General features: G+C 35.0%; 2 protein-coding genes and 1 pseudogene across 5 annotated transcripts; 2 read left to right on the top strand and 1 right to left on the bottom strand.

Moving 5' to 3' along the window:
* The first annotated feature begins 972 nt into the window (after nt 1-972).
* Nucleotides 973-6,773, top strand: LOC145088288 (uncharacterized). 2 transcript variants are annotated; one of them, XM_079026548.1, is made up of 18 exons: nt 973-1,148; nt 1,651-3,330; nt 3,399-3,467; nt 3,555-3,753; nt 3,835-3,919; nt 4,053-4,175; nt 4,280-4,348; nt 4,434-4,515; nt 4,606-4,665; nt 4,740-4,792; nt 4,881-5,047; nt 5,129-5,367; nt 5,445-5,744; nt 5,835-5,896; nt 5,977-6,033; nt 6,112-6,205; nt 6,286-6,426; nt 6,507-6,773. In XM_079026548.1, exons 2-18 carry the CDS (start codon nt 1,666-1,668, stop codon nt 6,597-6,599), a joined length of 3,558 nt encoding a protein of 1,185 aa, XP_078882674.1. In that variant the 5' UTR covers nt 973-1,148; nt 1,651-1,665; the 3' UTR covers nt 6,600-6,773. The 2 variants fall into 2 exon arrangements, with proteins under 2 accessions (XP_078882674.1, XP_078882675.1); XM_079026549.1 differs by lacking the exon at nt 3,399-3,467 and having other exon boundaries at nt 973-3,330.
* A 3,305-nt stretch (nt 6,774-10,078) lies between these two features.
* Nucleotides 10,079-10,828, top strand: LOC145088287 (splicing factor 3B subunit 6-like protein pseudogene; annotated as a pseudogene).
* Nucleotides 10,829-11,593: 765 nt separating this feature from the next.
* Nucleotides 11,594-15,569, bottom strand: ALB1 (ALBINA 1). 3 transcript variants are annotated; one of them, XM_079026546.1, is made up of 15 exons: nt 15,146-15,569; nt 14,813-14,991; nt 14,594-14,678; nt 14,195-14,511; nt 14,004-14,127; nt 13,839-13,931; nt 13,626-13,721; nt 13,370-13,504; nt 13,049-13,264; nt 12,811-12,966; nt 12,623-12,730; nt 12,417-12,551; nt 12,197-12,352; nt 11,999-12,119; nt 11,594-11,903 (listed from the first exon to the last, which is right to left on the bottom strand). In XM_079026546.1, exons 1-15 carry the CDS (start codon nt 15,455-15,457, stop codon nt 11,818-11,820), a joined length of 2,319 nt encoding a protein of 772 aa, XP_078882672.1. In that variant the 5' UTR covers nt 15,458-15,569; the 3' UTR covers nt 11,594-11,817. The 3 variants fall into 3 exon arrangements, with proteins under 3 accessions (XP_078882672.1, XP_078882673.1, XP_078882671.1); XM_079026547.1 differs by having other exon boundaries at nt 13,049-13,261; XM_079026545.1 differs by having other exon boundaries at nt 13,049-13,504.
* Between the last annotated feature and the right edge of the window lie 1,537 nt (nt 15,570-17,106).

Raw genomic sequence — 17,106 nt, 5'->3', positions numbered from 1 at the left:
CACATCACACTATAGTTTTCTGCACACGAGATCTTTGGGATTACACTCTGATATGGTTTTATGATACTATGTTTTGATTATTTTTATTTTTTATTTATTATTATTATTTTTTTGGAACGGAAAATACCAAGCGGAAGCCCTTCCGCCTTTACAACGGAAGCCCGGGTTCGAGCTCCTTTACAGGGCAAACCCTCACCCTTTTTAATGGGATTCCAAAGGAAATTTTCCCATGAGTGGCCACCAACGAGAGTCGAACTCCCCACCTTGCCCCTCAATAGTTATAAACCCAACACCTCTTTCCCAGCTGGGCTGGGCTTCATTGGTCTATGTTTTGATTATTTACATTTTAGTTTTGACACGAGATATTATTATGAATGTTTTTATACTGATGATTTTATGTAATAACTTAATTAAAATGAAAATTTTGGCCTTAAATTTTGGGATGTTACAGTTATCTTAAAGGATAGAATGACTATATAAATACTAAGTTGATTGAAAAACACTCCCAAATCAAAAAAAGGTGTTTGATAAACACTAATATTTTAAACAAAACAAGACTTTTCCAAAAAGTAATTTTTGGTTTTCCCAAAAATTTATAACCAATAAGTTGATTGAAAAGCACTCCCAAATCATGTTTTATTCTATCCAATCCGGTTCTATACGGTATATGTAACAATATATTTGATTAAAATTTTGGTTAATTTAACCCAGAGAAATTTTATAAATGTTATTTGTTTCCATCCAAAGACTGGTTGGTATGTGGAAGATGATTTGTAAATGATGATGAAAGTGTTTTCCCATGATATAGTGGTGCACCAGATGATAGGGTACAGCTGTTACGTTTCCACATCTAAACCGTTCATTTCCATCATGATCGAATTAAAGCTATTGTAGTGACCACATGGCAGCTTACTATAAGTTTGTTGTATGCGGGGCCCACTCGTATTGCTTTTACCCTATCCACCCCCTGTAACCCCTCTTCTCGTGCCTTCCATATCTCACGACTTTTCTTACTCCCGCGAACAAAAAATTCAGTTTCGTTCGTTGCCGCTCTATTCGTTGTCGTTCATGAGGAATATGCAAAAAAGGAGATGAAGATTGTAATAGAGAACAAGAAAAAACCCTAATTTTGAAAGTTGATCTTCACGGTTAGTTTGCTTCTTTGCTATTTTGCAAATTTGATCCCAGATCTACACGTGTACATTTATAATACACATATATGGATGCATGAAAAGTTTATTGGGGGATTCATGTTGTGACTCACTATGTTACGGTATATCTTCTGATTCAAAGTTGTTGGAACCTATTTTACTTGTAAGAGGTCGGTGAGAATCGGATTTTGAGCGATTGATTGTGCCATTTAATATCGGATTCCGAGAAGTTGTTGATCGACGAAATTGTGTTGATGAGAAGTTGGTTCTGTGTAGGCTCGTTATGCTTAGATGAGTGTGTTGGATTGTTGTATAATTGGTATTAGAGATTGAATTGTAATCCAGTTGTTTGATAGAGTATCAGTGAGGGTTTTAATTTCTAATTCAGGAATTAGGGTTTCTGTTGTGTTTACTTGGTTTGCGTAGTTATTTATTTGAACTTAGAATGCTGTTATGCATTTTGAATTTTTTTGATACGTGATAGTTTCTGAACTTGTAGAGGGGAACATTTAGGATGGGAGAAGGGGAGGTTTGTGTGGCTGTGTTGAGCAATGTTGGGGAAATGGAAAACGAGAAAATTCAGCAAAAGCGTGACCATCAGTGGCTAACAGTTGGTTCTGATATGGAGCCCTTGCCCAAAAAACAGGCCATAGAGGGTTCAGTGGATGATGAAGTAGATTCTTGTGCTATTACTCATTCAGAAGTGGCCCTGGTTTCTATTGAACAAGAGCCATGTCCTAAAACACCTCCCACAGAGGGTTTAGATAATATTAAAAAACCAGAGCCTTCTGTTGAACAGGATAGTAAAGAATGTTCAAATGGTTTGGAGCTAGTGCAACCAACAGAAGCTCTAAACGATAATATGCCAGATGCTTCCAGTGAGGAGCCTGTCCAAGAATGTCTGAAGGTGACAGAACAACAGAATTGTGAAAGTAAGCAAGCAACTGAGAGTTTAAATAATAATAATAATGATGTAAATCCTTCTGCTGTACAGCCTGTTACAGAAGGTTTAGATGACATGGAACTAGATCCTTGTGGTGAGAATGAGAAACACACTTTAGAGGTTTCACATGACATGGAAATAGAGCCTATTGTTGAGCAGCCTGTCAAGGAGTGTCTGAATGAGATGGCAATAGAACCAGTTGTTGAGCAGCCTGTCAAAGAGTGTCTGAATGAGGTGAAACTAGAGCCTATTGTTGAACAGCCTGTCAAGGAGTGTCTGAATGAGGTGAAACTAGAGTCTAATGTTGAACAGCCTGTCAAGGAATGTCTGAATGAGGTGAAAGTAGAGGCTATTATTGAACAACCTGTCAAGGAGTGTTTGAATGAGATCCAACCTGTCAAAGAATGTCCAAGTGAGATGGAAACAGAGGTTTGTGGCAAGATGAAGACAACTGAGGCTTTGAATGAGAGTGAACCAGAATCTTCTGTTCAAAAACCTATCAAAGATTCACTGCTTGAGATGAAAATAGAGGTTTCTAGAAGTAAACAGACAACACAAAGCTTAACTGATAATGAAATAAAGCCTCCTGTTAGGAACCATATAACCCAAGCTGTAAACGATACTGGAATAGAGCCTTCTGTTATAAAGCAGACAACAGAGGCCTTAAATGATACTGAACTAGTAATAGATCCTTGCACCAAGAAGGAGGTGAAGGAGGCTTCAAATGATGATATTTGCTCTGAAGTTTCAAACCCCAATGTATCACCTCGTGACAATTCTTCAAGTTTTCAGACTGTTAATAGTCAACCAGATGGAAAACAAGTCATAAAAGATCAAACTGTTTGTGGTGAGATTACATCATCTAGCAGTGAGGGGAGCTCAAGCCAAGATGAACATGGTACTACAAATGATACATCACATGTTGTACTTGAGGTTCCAAAGCATGCAAGTACTTCTTCTGGTATTAGGAAAATTACTTTCAAATTCAGTAAACGAAAGGAAGAGTATGATAGTCAACTGTCTGCTTCTACTGCAAAGTCAACAGGCAATTCTTTCACAAACGGGACCCGTAAGGCACCTAGGTTGCATGAAACTGGGGACTCTCTTTTATATCCTAATACTCTTGAAGCAACGACTGAAAAGGTTGCTCCTCCTGAAAGTTATCCTACAACTGTTAAAAGACTCTTATCAACTGGGATTCTCGAGGGAGCAAAAGTGAAATATATTTCTGCTTCAGTAAGTTGCATATCTCTTTACTAGTATTTTCAGCAAGTATTCTTATCTTAACAGAGTTTGGGCACCAGGGGGAGCTTATTGGAATTGTGAAGGATTGTGGCTATTTATGTGGTTGTGCATCATGCAATTTTTCTAATGTTAGTTTTTTTTTTCTTTTCATTAAAATGGTGTATTTTTGGTATTGGATTTGCTACGCTTGATTAATGATTGAATGATGCATTCAGATTCTTCGTGCTCATGAGTTTGAGGAACATGCTGGTGGAAAAACTAGGCACCCTAATAATCACATATATCTGGAGAATGGGAAACCTGTATACAGTATAATTCAGGCAATGAAGAATTCTCCTCCCAACACAGTAGATGAAGCAATAAGAAACGTAGCTGGTTCATCTGTTAATGAGGAATTCCTTCAGGTTTGGATAGGTGAGACTGATGGCGTTTTTGTTATTTATAGATGAAAAACTTTTATTACTTCTATTTGTTACATTTTCTTGTAATCTGCAGGGGGTCTTCAAGGAAACATGGACAGGGGTAAATCAGACAACAATCATCATATGAAGCTTATGAACCTGTATCATTCTACAACAAGGTGCATACCATTTCTCTTGCTCTTATATCTTTTCTTCTGTCCTTTTTTTAAGTAGTAGTAAGTAGTAACAGCCTTTTTCTTGGATTTTATAGATTATCAAGTTATTACAATTTTTGATTTATGTTTCTTTTAGCTGCACCAATCACACAAGAGAAGATGGTTCTATCCCGTATTATTCTTATCGTAAGAGCTCAGCTTTGGAACCTCAAACATTTGTTAGTGACACCACAAAAGAGCGGAAAACCCAATTCAAAAAGTATGCTATTTCTTGTATCCTCTCTCTCTCTCTCTCACACACACACACATACATGCATATCAGTATCAGTGTATTACAATACTTCCTTGTATATGTGTATATAGGCCAAGGTCATACACATCTAGTACTGCTGTTGAAACAAAACGGAATGCTGAAGGTGGCCATAAGAAAAGGTAGGCAAAGGGTAATTTGGTCTTTGTTGCATTGGGTGTTACATTTTCACTCATGAAATCTCTTGTATGTGATGAAAATTAACAGGGATAACGATTTACACCGCTTACTATTTATGCCAAATGGACTTCCAGATGGAACTGAATTGGCTTATTATGCCAGAGGAAAGGTGACTTTTGTCTGTTGTTTAAATCAAATAATCTGATATTCCATTTTTATCATGCCATAAAATCCTCAAATATATGTTTTTTTTTTGCAGAAAATACTTGAGGGTTACAAGCAAGGAACCGGTATAGTTTGTAGCCATTGTGACACTGAGGTAAACATTATTATCATGTTCTATGTATTTCAATTTTCTTTATAAATATTAATTCATTTACTTTGCTGTGACAGATCAGTCCTTCACAATTTGAAGCTCATGCTGGTTGGGCTGCCAAACGTCAACCGTGAGTGGAGTTTCTAGAAGCAAAAATTCTAGAATGATTTCCATATTTGTGAATCTAATAATATCCATTCTCATATTTTGATTTTCAGGTATCGGCATATTTATATCCCTAATGGGCTAACACTCCATGATATAGCTCTGTTGCTTGCAAATGGTCAAAGTATCACAACCAGCAACAGTGATGACATGTGTGCAGTATGTGGAGACAGAGGAGAGCTGATGATTTGTGATGGATGCCCTCGTGCTTTCCATGCAGGTGAAAGCTTTATCTGTTCATTTTAGTTAAATATTGAATGTAAATCTAAATATCTAATATATATAAGCTTCTAGCTTTCAGTTTGTTTGGGAGTAGTAGATGGTGTTTCATCTGAAGACTGGCATTGCCCATATTGTAGAGACAGTATTGGGTCTGGTTCTGGTAGAAAAGCATCTGCTACAGAGTCAAGGCCCATTGTGATCAGACTCACACGTGTTGTTAAAGCCCGAGAATATGAAACTGGTGGTTGTGTTATTTGTAGGGCCCATGATTTCAGTGTTGCAGAGTTTGATGATCGAACAGTAATGCTATGTGATCAGGTAGGTAAATTGTAATACTAATATTAATATAAATATATATGGTATTTATTTATTTGTGTGTTTGAATATTGTTGCAGTGTGAGAAAGAGTATCATGTTGGTTGTTTAAGAGAGAGTGGGAGATGTGATCTGAAGGCGCTCCCATCGGATAAATGGTTTTGTTGTGATCACTGTGATATGATTCATGGTGCTATTCAAGATGTGGTTGTGAATGGCGCAACTGTAATTTCGGCTCCAGTTTTGAGTATAATAAACAGGAAACATCAACATGTAGACAAAGGAGGAGTCACCAATGAGATTAGATGGCGGATGTTAAGTGGGAAAAGCCGCTATCCTGAACATTTGCCCCTCCTCTCAAGGGCTGCTGCCATTTTCCGGGTGGGTTGGGCTGGATATATCTGTCCTTTTACCAATTTTTTAATTTTATTTTTAATTAATCTGGGTTTGGGTTTGGGTTTGGTGTGGCAGGAGTGTTTTGATCCCATTGTAGCAACATCTGGCCGTGATCTAATCCCTGTAATGGTATACGGGTATGCTTTGGTTGAACTTCCATCTTTTATCAACCTTGAAATTCTACAAGTTTTCAATTTGCCCCCCTCCACTTTTGCAGGAGAAATATATCTGGACAGGAGTTTGGTGGGATATATTGTGTTGTTCTGATGGCAGGGTATGTTAATGTTTTTAAATAAATATTTTTTTTCCAAGTAATTAATTATTCAAGTGACATATATACATACATGGGCAGGTCAGTAGTTGTATCTGCAGGGCTTCTGAGAATTTTCGGGCGGGAGGTGGCTGAGCTACCCCTGGTGGCTACCAGTAGACAACACCAAGGGAAGGTGAATGCATGCAGTGTTGATAGATATTATATATTATATATTCTTTTTAGTCTGTTATTAAAATAATTTATAATTTGTAGGGATATTTTCAAGCTCTGTTCTTTTGTATTGAGGAGTTACTGTTGTCATTGGGTGTTGAACTCCTTGTGCTTCCTGCTGCTGAAGAAGCCGAGTCAATCTGGACTAAAAAATTGGGTTTCAGAAAGATGAGTGACGATCGGGTAAATATTACTATTATTTTATTTAATTTATATTTTTGGTTTTAATGGTAATAATAAATGATGTAAATTTTTGCATACAGTATACACAGTACTCGAGGGACATCCAGCTCACCATATTCAAAGGGACATCAATGCTGGAGAAGGAATTGCATCGTGCTACATCTACATCCTGATACTACTACACTACCCATCTCTTTGTTTATTATATTAAGTTTTAAGTTTTTTTTAACTGAACAAAACATATACAAACTTTTCTTTTTAGTTTTTTTATATATAGGCGGTTTGAATTCTGACTACTTTTTTTTTTCTTATGAAGCGTGAACTAAGCTTTGTTGTTTTTTCTTTCACATGTGTTGGGGAACCTACTTTGGAAGATGATGAGTTTAGATCATTTATATATAATATGGTTATTGGATAGATAAAACAAAGGAGTAAATTACAAAAAATGGTTCTTGAATTTCGTAAAATTTTGCAATTGTTTAACCTTAACTTTTATTTTTGCAATACATTGCAAGTTTTTGGGTTTTGGGTTTATGGTTTTTGTATGTTTCTTTCTCGAATATTTTACTCTTCACCTAATTTATTAATTATTTTGTGCATATTATTAAATTGTTAAAATCATCTTGGGTCCATCACTTTCACTTTTTGGAATCTTTGATCCAATGGCATAGGAAATAATTTTCAAATCAACTCGATCTTTGGAAATTAACTTGTATTGGCTAGTCAAATCATAGAGTTTAATGGAAAGCTAGTTATTCTAAAAGCAAAACTTGTTTGGTTGGTGATGTACTTGGTTACACTAACCATAAATTTGCTAAAAACTGGGAGCCGATTGTCACCAAATTAAAGTCTAAGTCGAGTCTATGGAAGATGAAAAATCTGTCATTTGGTGGTAGACTTACGGTTGGTCAAACCGGTGTTGTGTAGTCTTTTCTTATACTATTCCTCACTCTTTAAAGCCCCAAAAACGATTAGGAGGCCCTTAAAGTTTTGACAAGAAGATTTCATTGGGGTTGTTAGTAGATAAAAATAAAATATGTTGGTTCCGTGGCAAAATGCAATACCGCCTAAAAAATTTGGGTTGGAAACCTTAGATAATGCAATTTGGCTTTACTTGCTAAGTGGTTATGGAGATTAAAGAAGAAAGAAGACTAAAAAGCACAATTTCTTTGCATAATCTTACACTTTTTTTAGCTATCTATCACACAGGTTATCGAGAATCTTATGGAGGTGGGATTGGGAAATGGGTTGTGGGTTTACCGGGGGTTTAGCTATCTATCCGACTATCACACAATGTTTTGCTCTTGGTGTAGTTTGGTAACTATTCCTCCATGATCCTCTAATTATGTTATTCGTTTATCATAACTATTTGAAAAGCACGCAACTCAAAAACTTTCAATAGGTGTTTTTGCAATCCATTGTGGACCGTTGATCTTATAGCTTCAAAATCTTTTACAAATCGTCTTTTTTCCAAGCACCGGTAGTAACTACCGTTAAGTCACTATAAAATGATGTTTGTAAGTTGTAACTGCTTTTAAGTCAGTATAATATGATATTTTTATCTTGTTTGTTTATTTATTAATTACTTTATTTTATTCAGATCTAACCCCATTCACCATTTTATTTTATTTTTCTTTTCTACCAATACTCTTTCCTAAGGGTTCATTCCTCCCACCATCTCAATCAATCAATTCATATCTTCTCACTTTCATCTCTCATCAGATTCATTTTTCATACCTCCTAATTCACACAATTATTATCTTTTTAAATCAAACATTTACTAATAAATAAAACTTAAATTAAAAATATTTTCATTAAACTACTACAAACGTTAAATAAACTCATAAAATGACAATTAAATTGAAAACAATAATTAAAAAAAGAATCCTAACATGATAATTAAATTCTAAAATGAAATTCAACAATTTACAATCGTAGACCGCTGCAATTTGCCATTTTTTATGAGGTCAAATGGTTGTAGCTACGCATCTCTTTTTCCTCTTGTTTTTCCTTGAGTGCTTGTAAATCCTCCTCCACGAGTGTCATTTTCTTTTGCTCGGTAGCTTCCGTGACACACAATTTTCTTTCCGGTGTCGCTTTCTCCCATCCCTCTTCTTTGTTTTGATGGGCGAGGTCAGTGATTTCAATGACGATATTATTTTAGAAGGTTGTGAGTATGTTGATGTCGTTTTATTTCCTTTTCATTGCTTCCGTTGTGGTGTTTCAGCAAGAATCTGTTTAGCCCCAGCCTCACGTTGGAATCAGATGGAAATATGCATATGAGAGATTGTGTAAATGTTTGAGTTTGATGTTTTGGTCCTTTTGGATGGGGATTCTCACCATATACTTAGACGGTTAAACATTTGTCGTGGAATTTTAAAATATTTCATATTGTCTCTTCTAGAAAAGCTTTCGTTTTAAAATATCTCATCACGAAATTACAATGCTTCAGGAATGGAATATTGAATCGGGTTTGGGGAATTGATTGTGTATAGTAAATGATCAGATTAAAACTAGAATTATCTTTAGAGAACTGAATAGGCTATAAGAATCTTTCATGGGTAGTTTGCTATATTGGGTACTTAGAATTATTTAAGATTTGAGTTTTGGGAATGGAATATGAAAAGTTTTGAGAACCGTCTTCGATTTTATTGTATTGGTTGTCTTTGGCTTAAACTGTTTTTTTGGACTTGCCACCATTAAAATCCATTTGAAATGGGATTTGAGAAAGTTTGAATGAAAGAGGAGAGAATTTGTATTGGTTGTGTGGTATTTATAGTTTGGTCAAAAGAGAAAAAATGAATGTCAGGAAGGATCAAGTAGGGCGAGAGGATAGAGAGATGTGGGATGACAAGGGTCACCCAACCCGTTCTTCCGTCGAATCTCTAGTACCGTCTTCGCTCGATGTCGTGTAGGCAACTGTACCATTAGTACCGCCTTGAACCCGCTCCCAAACAACCAAAGTAGAAAGACTATGTGTAAGCTAAAAGCCACCATCGCCCTACCCTTTCTCATCTCTTCTAACTCTCGCCTCTTGCGACTCCTACCCATCCGCTCATGAATATAAGACCATTTTTGGAAACTTGTTTTACAACATCAATGAACAACTCCAAAATAAAAGACGATGTATCGGTTATTATCCAACTAATAAATAAAGTGACCCTTATAGTGGTCTATGTGGACCATGTGGAAAGTGGTGATTTCAACGACTCAATCTTGAAAAAACAAAAGTAAGAATTCATAAAATCAAAGGACTCCAATATTTAACCATCAGTGTCAGAAAAAATGTAACTTTTATTTCCTGAGAACTATACATTGGTCTCCTTGGTCAAATCCAATCTTGTGATTTAAGTAGTTGCTATTTAGTGAAAAAAAAAAGAATTTAACTTGTTTTTCTTTTTCTATCGTGTTACAAAAAATAGACAAAAAAATTACACTAGTATATTGAAATATCATAGTGCTAGTTTAGTAGTTTGTCTGGATTACTGGATATTTGTTAGCATATTTATTTTCCAGTAATTTATTATTAGTATAATATTACTACAAATTATTTCTTAAGTTCAAAAATGTAGCCAAAAAAAAAAAAACTCGAGTAACAAAAATGGAATTTGTATTTGTAATCCCTTTCAAATAGAGGGGCCACTTTAGACTTTTGCAGAGTCAAGTTTGAACAAGAGGAGTATAACAATTACTTGTCGATCAAAACCAAAACCCCTAAATCCTTTTTCGGAACCCTAAATTTTTCAATCTCGCGAACGAGCAATCTGTAATGGCAACAATCAATTTAAGAAAGGGAAACACAAGGCTCCCACCAGAAGTAAACAGGGTCCTCTACGTACGCAACTTGCCATTCAACATCACTTCCGAAGAGATGTACGATATTTTCGGAAAATACGGTGCAATTCGCCAGATACGTATCGGAACCAACAAGGATACGCGAGGCACTGCCTTCGTCGTCTACGAAGATATCTACGATGCCAAAACAGCAGTCGATCATCTTTCCGGTTTTAACGTTGCCAATCGCTACCTCATTGTCTTGTATTATCAGCAGGCCAAGATGAGTAAGAAGTTTGATCAAAAGAAGAAAGAAGAGGAGCTTACCAAGCTTCAGGAAAAGTATGGTGTTACTGCCAAAGATCTACAGTGATTCAGTGAGTGAGTTGCTTGTTTTATATTCTCTCTTTTCAATTGAAGACTGATTAGTGTGTACGTGAATGGAGGAGATTGCCTTTCGTTTGAAGTTGGATTGTAAATTTGAAGTACAAGTTTTAAATTTGTATGAGCACTTGTTATACTTTGTTTTTCTTTCATGATCTGATGATAGTTTCCTTGCACTCCGAGGTTGTCAATGCATTTTGGTGCAATCATTAGCTGATGAAGCAAATACTGTTCTCTTCTTTAATTTGTGTTGTGTGTTGTTTTTATGTTGTTCTTTCCATTAAACCACCACAATTGCAATACTACAAAAAGATAGCATATCATCTGAACCTAATGGATTTCAGAATTAACAGATGATGCAAATAATATTATCTTGTAACACCCCTGTTTCTAAAATTGAAGGCAAGGTACTATATTTTCAGAAATATATATACACATATTCTGTCCCTTTCAGGAAAATCGACATGTATAAAATTGTTAATACACAATTAATTATAAGGGATTAGTTAAGATCCTTGTACTATAATTAGTCATAAGCAACTATAGGGCACACTTAAGGAATGTTTGTTTTAGAAAAAATATTACAGATTTTATTTTAAAGAAAAGTTGGAAATAAGTAAGCAAACATACAAGTAGTTTACCATATGCTTACAAAGGTGCTTACATCATATAGATAGGTTCTACAACTAGGTATAGAAACGGATTTTAGCGATGAAGCTAAGCTAGTAGATGACAAATGAGAGCTAGAAGCATGAGGAGATAAGGTACAAAATACACCATGTATAATCTTCTCATGAATGTACCATGTTTTATCAGAGTTTTGGATGTATTATAAATTGTTAAAATAGATTTTGTTTTATGCACCTACGTTTATGTAATTTCGTTAACCCATGATGAAATAAAATGTATAATCCTAGTAGCACTTGAAATAAAGTGTACTAAGGATAGATGAGGTGTCACACTTGTGTGATTTGTGTTGTGTTGTTTCTTCCATTAAAACCACCACAACTGCAATACTACAAAAAGATAGCATACCATCTGAACCTAATGGGTTGCACAATTAGGGCAAGTAATACTGTTACAATTCGGATATATACCAAAACTTACAACATCAACAATGGCTCAAAAAAAAAAAAAAAAAAAAAAACTTCAATCACAATGAAAAGCCATTTTGTGTCTCGTTTTCAACAAAAAAGCATTATTACAATGTGGATGCTGTTATGATTTTGTTATTCAAGAGTTCTTCAAAGCTGACAAAGCATCCTTTGTTGCAGCCGAGATAACAGAGTCCGAAGCATTAGGCAGGTAATAGTATTTTCCTAATACACAAAAAATATCAGTCAACAATTATTATTTAAAAAAAAAAAAAAAAAGAAGAAAAGGAAATTGGTTTGTTTGGAATAATAATTCATACCTTGAGCCACTCGAGCAATCTCTTTAGCAAAACCAGTTGAAACAAACTTATTCTCCGTGTCAATCACCAACAAAGACATTCCCGCTTTATAAATCTTACCAGCCACTTCAAGTATCTCATCCTTTCAATAAAAATATACAATTATTATTAGTGTAATAATAATATAGTTTTTATATTTTGTAAATTGTTTTTTACTACCTTCAACTCTTGAGAAGAAGGCCTTGGTGCATCTGCAGCCATTTCTGGATCATTAGATCTTTGAAGTGAAATGTTGGCTCTCCCATCTGTTATTGCCACAATCATTATCCGCCCAACATCTCCACTCTTCTCCGCATTCATCCCCACCCTAACCGCCTGTCCCCCAACAAAAAATTACTTCAAATTTTATTATTTTATTTATTTAACAAAAAGAAATTACCGTGGTAAGTCCATGAGCAAGAGGAGAACCACCACCACATGGAAGCCTCTCGAGTCTTTTCCTAGCCATTGAGATTGATCTGGAAGGAGGCAAAAGTACTTCTGCAGCATCTCCACGAAACGGAATAATTGACACCTATAAATAAATTTCAACATTTTAAATAAATTATTAAAAGATTCAATAATAAATAAAATAAATTACATTACCTGATCTCTACTTGTATAGCTTTCTGCTAACAGTTTAAGCGCTGCACCTTTTGCATTTTGCATTCGATTTAATGCCATGCTTCCACTAGCATCAACCACAAATATAACCTTACAAAAAAAAAAAAAACATACGAATAAAAATAATTTCTCAAATTTAGTCATCCAATATGACAATATGTCTTACTTACCAATGCACCTGCTTTCCTAGCCATTCTTTTAGCTCTCATATCTGTTTTTTCCACATAAACTTTTCTAAGACTTTGTGTGTCTTTCTCCCTACGCAATTTCTGATAAGGTGCAGCTGCTCTTAATGTTGCATCAACAGCTAATCGTTTTACAGGACCCTGTTTCAAGTCAACCCATTTGGTCAAAAGCAGAAATTTTTAAAGCTTTATAGAGTAAAAGATATATTAAAGTTAAAACGACCTTGGGAAGCATTGGTTTGATATATCGACCTCTGTCTTCCGAGAAAATGACATTTTTAGCCCTTCCAGCTTTCCCTTTTTTTCTTTGTGCTTGTTGTGCAAAAAAGAGAAGTTTTTCATCCACCAGACCACCATCTGCATCGAAGATAAATTCTTCAGGTAATTGGTCTTGTTGCTGTTCATTTTCTTCATCCTTTTCATCTTCATTATCTTCCTCCTGTTTATATAATAATAATAATAAACATCCAGTCATTAGCATCCACATATAGTATATTTTTTTTCCTACAGCAATTAATAAGGTTGACCATGTTGACCAACTCACCTCTTCCTCCTCCTCTTCTTCATTCTGGTTCTCAGAATTTTGATTTTGTGGAGGAGGTGGCGGGGGTGGAGGCTGCTGCTGCTGATCTGGCGGGTTCTCGTTTATCATTGAACGAGGAAGAATCACAAGTTCTACCTGAGAATGGAGAAAGAATTTTGAAAAAAAATGAAATATATATATATATATATATATATATATATATATATATATATATATATATATATATATATATTTTAAATCCAAATGAGATACTTACAGATTTCTTGAGGTCATCCACACTGACTTTTTCACGACCTTCAAAAGCAGCTAAACATTTGGCAACACGTGCAGCATATAGTTCAGCCCTATGTCCCTGTAGTAAACCCCATCAAACTTTTAAAGATCTTTATTCAGTTATAATTCATCTTTGAGCAATTATATTTCAAAGAAACTTCTTCTTCATCAGATGTCTAAATTCTTACAGATTTACCTGGCAACCACCACGCATAGCTTCCATGACCAGATACTTGAGTTGTTCACGGCTAATGCTTACATCTTTCAAATATTCTCTTGCCAAAATAATCTGTACAAAAACAGCAGATATTTATTACACTACTAATTTAGAATTTTAAAAATAACTTGCAGGAATGATTACCTGAGTCTTTGCAGAGTCTGTTTCTTCCTCCATCATTTTATAAACCTCCTTACTTTGTTCCTGAAACTGTGTTGCAATCCCTACAGCAGCAACACGATCCTCAAAGCTCATTGGAAGATCTGCACTGCAGAATAAAGATTTCAATAAATTGTATGTAGTTTTGGAATTGTTAATAAGTATAAGAAGTCTACCTTAAATTGATTGCAATACGATCGAGTAAATGTTCACGTACAGAACCCTCTTCAGGATTATAAGTAGCAATTAACAGTGGCTTGCATGGATGACGAAAGCTGATTCCTTCTCTCTCAACAATATTAACACCATCAGTCAACACATTAAGGAGCAAATTACTTATACCCTCATCAAGTAAGTTGATTTCATCAACATAGAGAACCCCTCTATGTGCTTCAGCCAGAAGACCTGGCTGAAATACAGTTGTTCCATTCTTGACAGACTCCTCAACATCAACAGATCCAATTAATCGATCTTCTGTAACACCAAGTGGAATCTGCAAAAAGAAAGCAATTAAGGTTAAATTTAAAGAAGATGACAATGCTAAAAGTATCACAAGATTTTCCCACTGATACTACCTGCACAAACGGTGATCTAACTACTTGGGTCTTCACATTACCAGCAGAGTCATATTCCACTCTATCAGCAAGTCCATCTTCCCATCTATTATGTATCAAACAAAGTTTTGTTGTCAGCCGACTAATCACAAGGAAACATTGCAATTCTTAAAATATCAAGCATCAAGGAATGTAATCTAGAGTTCACATAAATTTTGTTAAGAGATTTGGTAACCTTACTCTTCTGGGCAGGCTGGATCAGCATTTGAAGTTGAACCAACAACTACATCGATTGGTGGCAGAATTGCATGTAATCCGCGTGCCATAACTGTTTTAGCCGTTCCTCTTTTGCCACAGATTGCGATTCCTCCAATCTCACGATCAATTGCCCCAAGTAGAAGAGCAGTTTTAATAGCATCCTGTTAGATGACATAATAATATATGAATGTTTATAGTTGATTGAATAAGCATCATTGCCAATTCCTCCAACACGTTTGAGTTGTTTCAAGATGTAATAAAAGCAAACAATACAATCTCAGATCAGCAAAAATGCATATATACGAGAAGACGTACTTGTCCAACAACTGCGGCAAGAGGGAAATACTGTCTGCCATAAGGAATACCGGAGGTGTTGACGGTGGAAGAGGGACTATCAAGGCCGACGGCTATGGTGGCAGCGCCATTGGTGGATTCAAGAGTTGTCGATGCACGAATGCGGAAACGATAGTTGTTGTGTTTGTGCTTGAGGGAGTGGTTAGTAGAAATTGGGGGTAATTTGAAGGATGTGGAAGGGAATATGAAGGGAGTGTGGATGAGAGGGCGGTTTGTCAATGGTGATTGTGTAGAACTACCACTAGTAGAAGGCGCGGATTGCAGAAGCGCCATGGAAGAGTGATGACTGGAAACTGGAAAGGGAGAGAGAGAAAGTTTGGGTCTCTCTTATCTGGTGGGATTACCGTTATCCATCCCCGCAAGATATCTTTCCGCATATTGCTAAAATCAAATTTATTGTGTCTAAAAACTAGAAACTAATCATGGCTTTGTTTGTTTGGAGAAATTAAATATCCTTTCATATTTTTTTTCTATCTATTTTCTTATTATATTTAATGACAATTATATTAAAATATTATTGATTTTATTAAATTTGATATATGTTAATATTTAAATAGAAAGAAAATATTTAGTTTCTTTATTTATTTCTCCAACTCAAATAGTTAATGAAAAAAAAAAATCTAAAATAAGATTTTTCCAAAAAGAAAGTTTAAAATTTAACCACATGTCACAAATAGCCGGTTTTCATAAATGACACCTACAAATTTGTCATTTAGAGTTTTAGACTGTTAAATCATTAATGGGCTGAAAACCATCGTTTTGGGCTGTAAAAAGTATTATGGGGCTGCGAAATGGACCCGAATGTACTTCTCTATATATATATTTTTTTCTTTTTTTTAAATCACATTTCTTAAGTTTTTTGTTGTGCTTGTTGAGAAATTCTACATAGGAAATGGAACAAAAAAACAACAATCTACCGTTTACGACAAGTTTTCCTATTTTTTTATATGTTTTATGTAGTTTTTTTTTATGTTTTTTGGATGTTTAAATTTAAATTAGAATAATGAATTTTTGTTGCAAAAATGGTTGTTAGAAAAGTTGCCACAGTTTTATTTATTTTTTTGTTTCATGTGTGAAACATGAATTTACGTAGTTTATACATTGCAGATTTTTTTTAAACAACGTCATTTTGATGATTTTGGCATGTACTTTACCAATTTTGTAGATAAGAGCTACGAAATTCATGATTGTTTCTAAAAAACAATCATTTTCTGAAATCTTTATACAGATTATTAGGATTAATATGATTGTTTATTTTTATTTTTTTTCATTTGTTAAGAACAAATCTTCATATATGTTCTATGTGGTTTTTTATAATATTAAGTTAATTGCTTGTTTTTTGCCTCAAAGACTGTTCATGTGGTTTAAAAACTTTTCATAGATAGTCTTTTTGGCTTGCACCATCATTTTTGGTATGTTAAATCACAACACGTGCAAGACATGGGAGGGCAAAATTGTCTTTTACAAACCATATGGACCATTCATGAACTCTACCCCTCTGGCCAATCATTAGCTCATTTCTCAAGAAACACCACCACCACCCTCAGTCGTCATCTCAAAGAATGCGTCAAAACACGGCCATATAATGAAAGGCCATGGGAAGAAATGTGTGGTTCTATTTAGGGATCACGATCAAGAAAGAATGTCTCTCTCCTCATTGGAAGAGTACAATCGTTACCAATTCTCAACCCATGTTTCCACTTGTTGGCGTTCTTGTGTGACCGCTGCGACATTGTTTCGATAAAAGAACATTTCCTATTATTCACATAAACAACAATGTTATTATAGTTTCAAAGATAACTAAATTAAATGATAATCATTTACAGTCTTCTCAAACAAAAGAAGACAATATGATCTACCAAAAACCTCCTTAAATGTCCCATCACAAACTGCTAAAGCTTTCCGGACTTTAACAACTTCTC

The sequence above is a fragment of the Lactuca serriola genome, chromosome 2 (genome assembly GCF_051521515.1).
Source record: "Lactuca serriola cultivar US96UC23 chromosome 2, Lser_US96UC23_V15, whole genome shotgun sequence".
Taxonomy (NCBI): domain Eukaryota; kingdom Viridiplantae; phylum Streptophyta; class Magnoliopsida; order Asterales; family Asteraceae; genus Lactuca; species Lactuca serriola.
The sequence above is the reverse complement of the archived record's forward strand: the minus strand, read 5'-3'. Positions and strand labels throughout refer to the sequence as shown.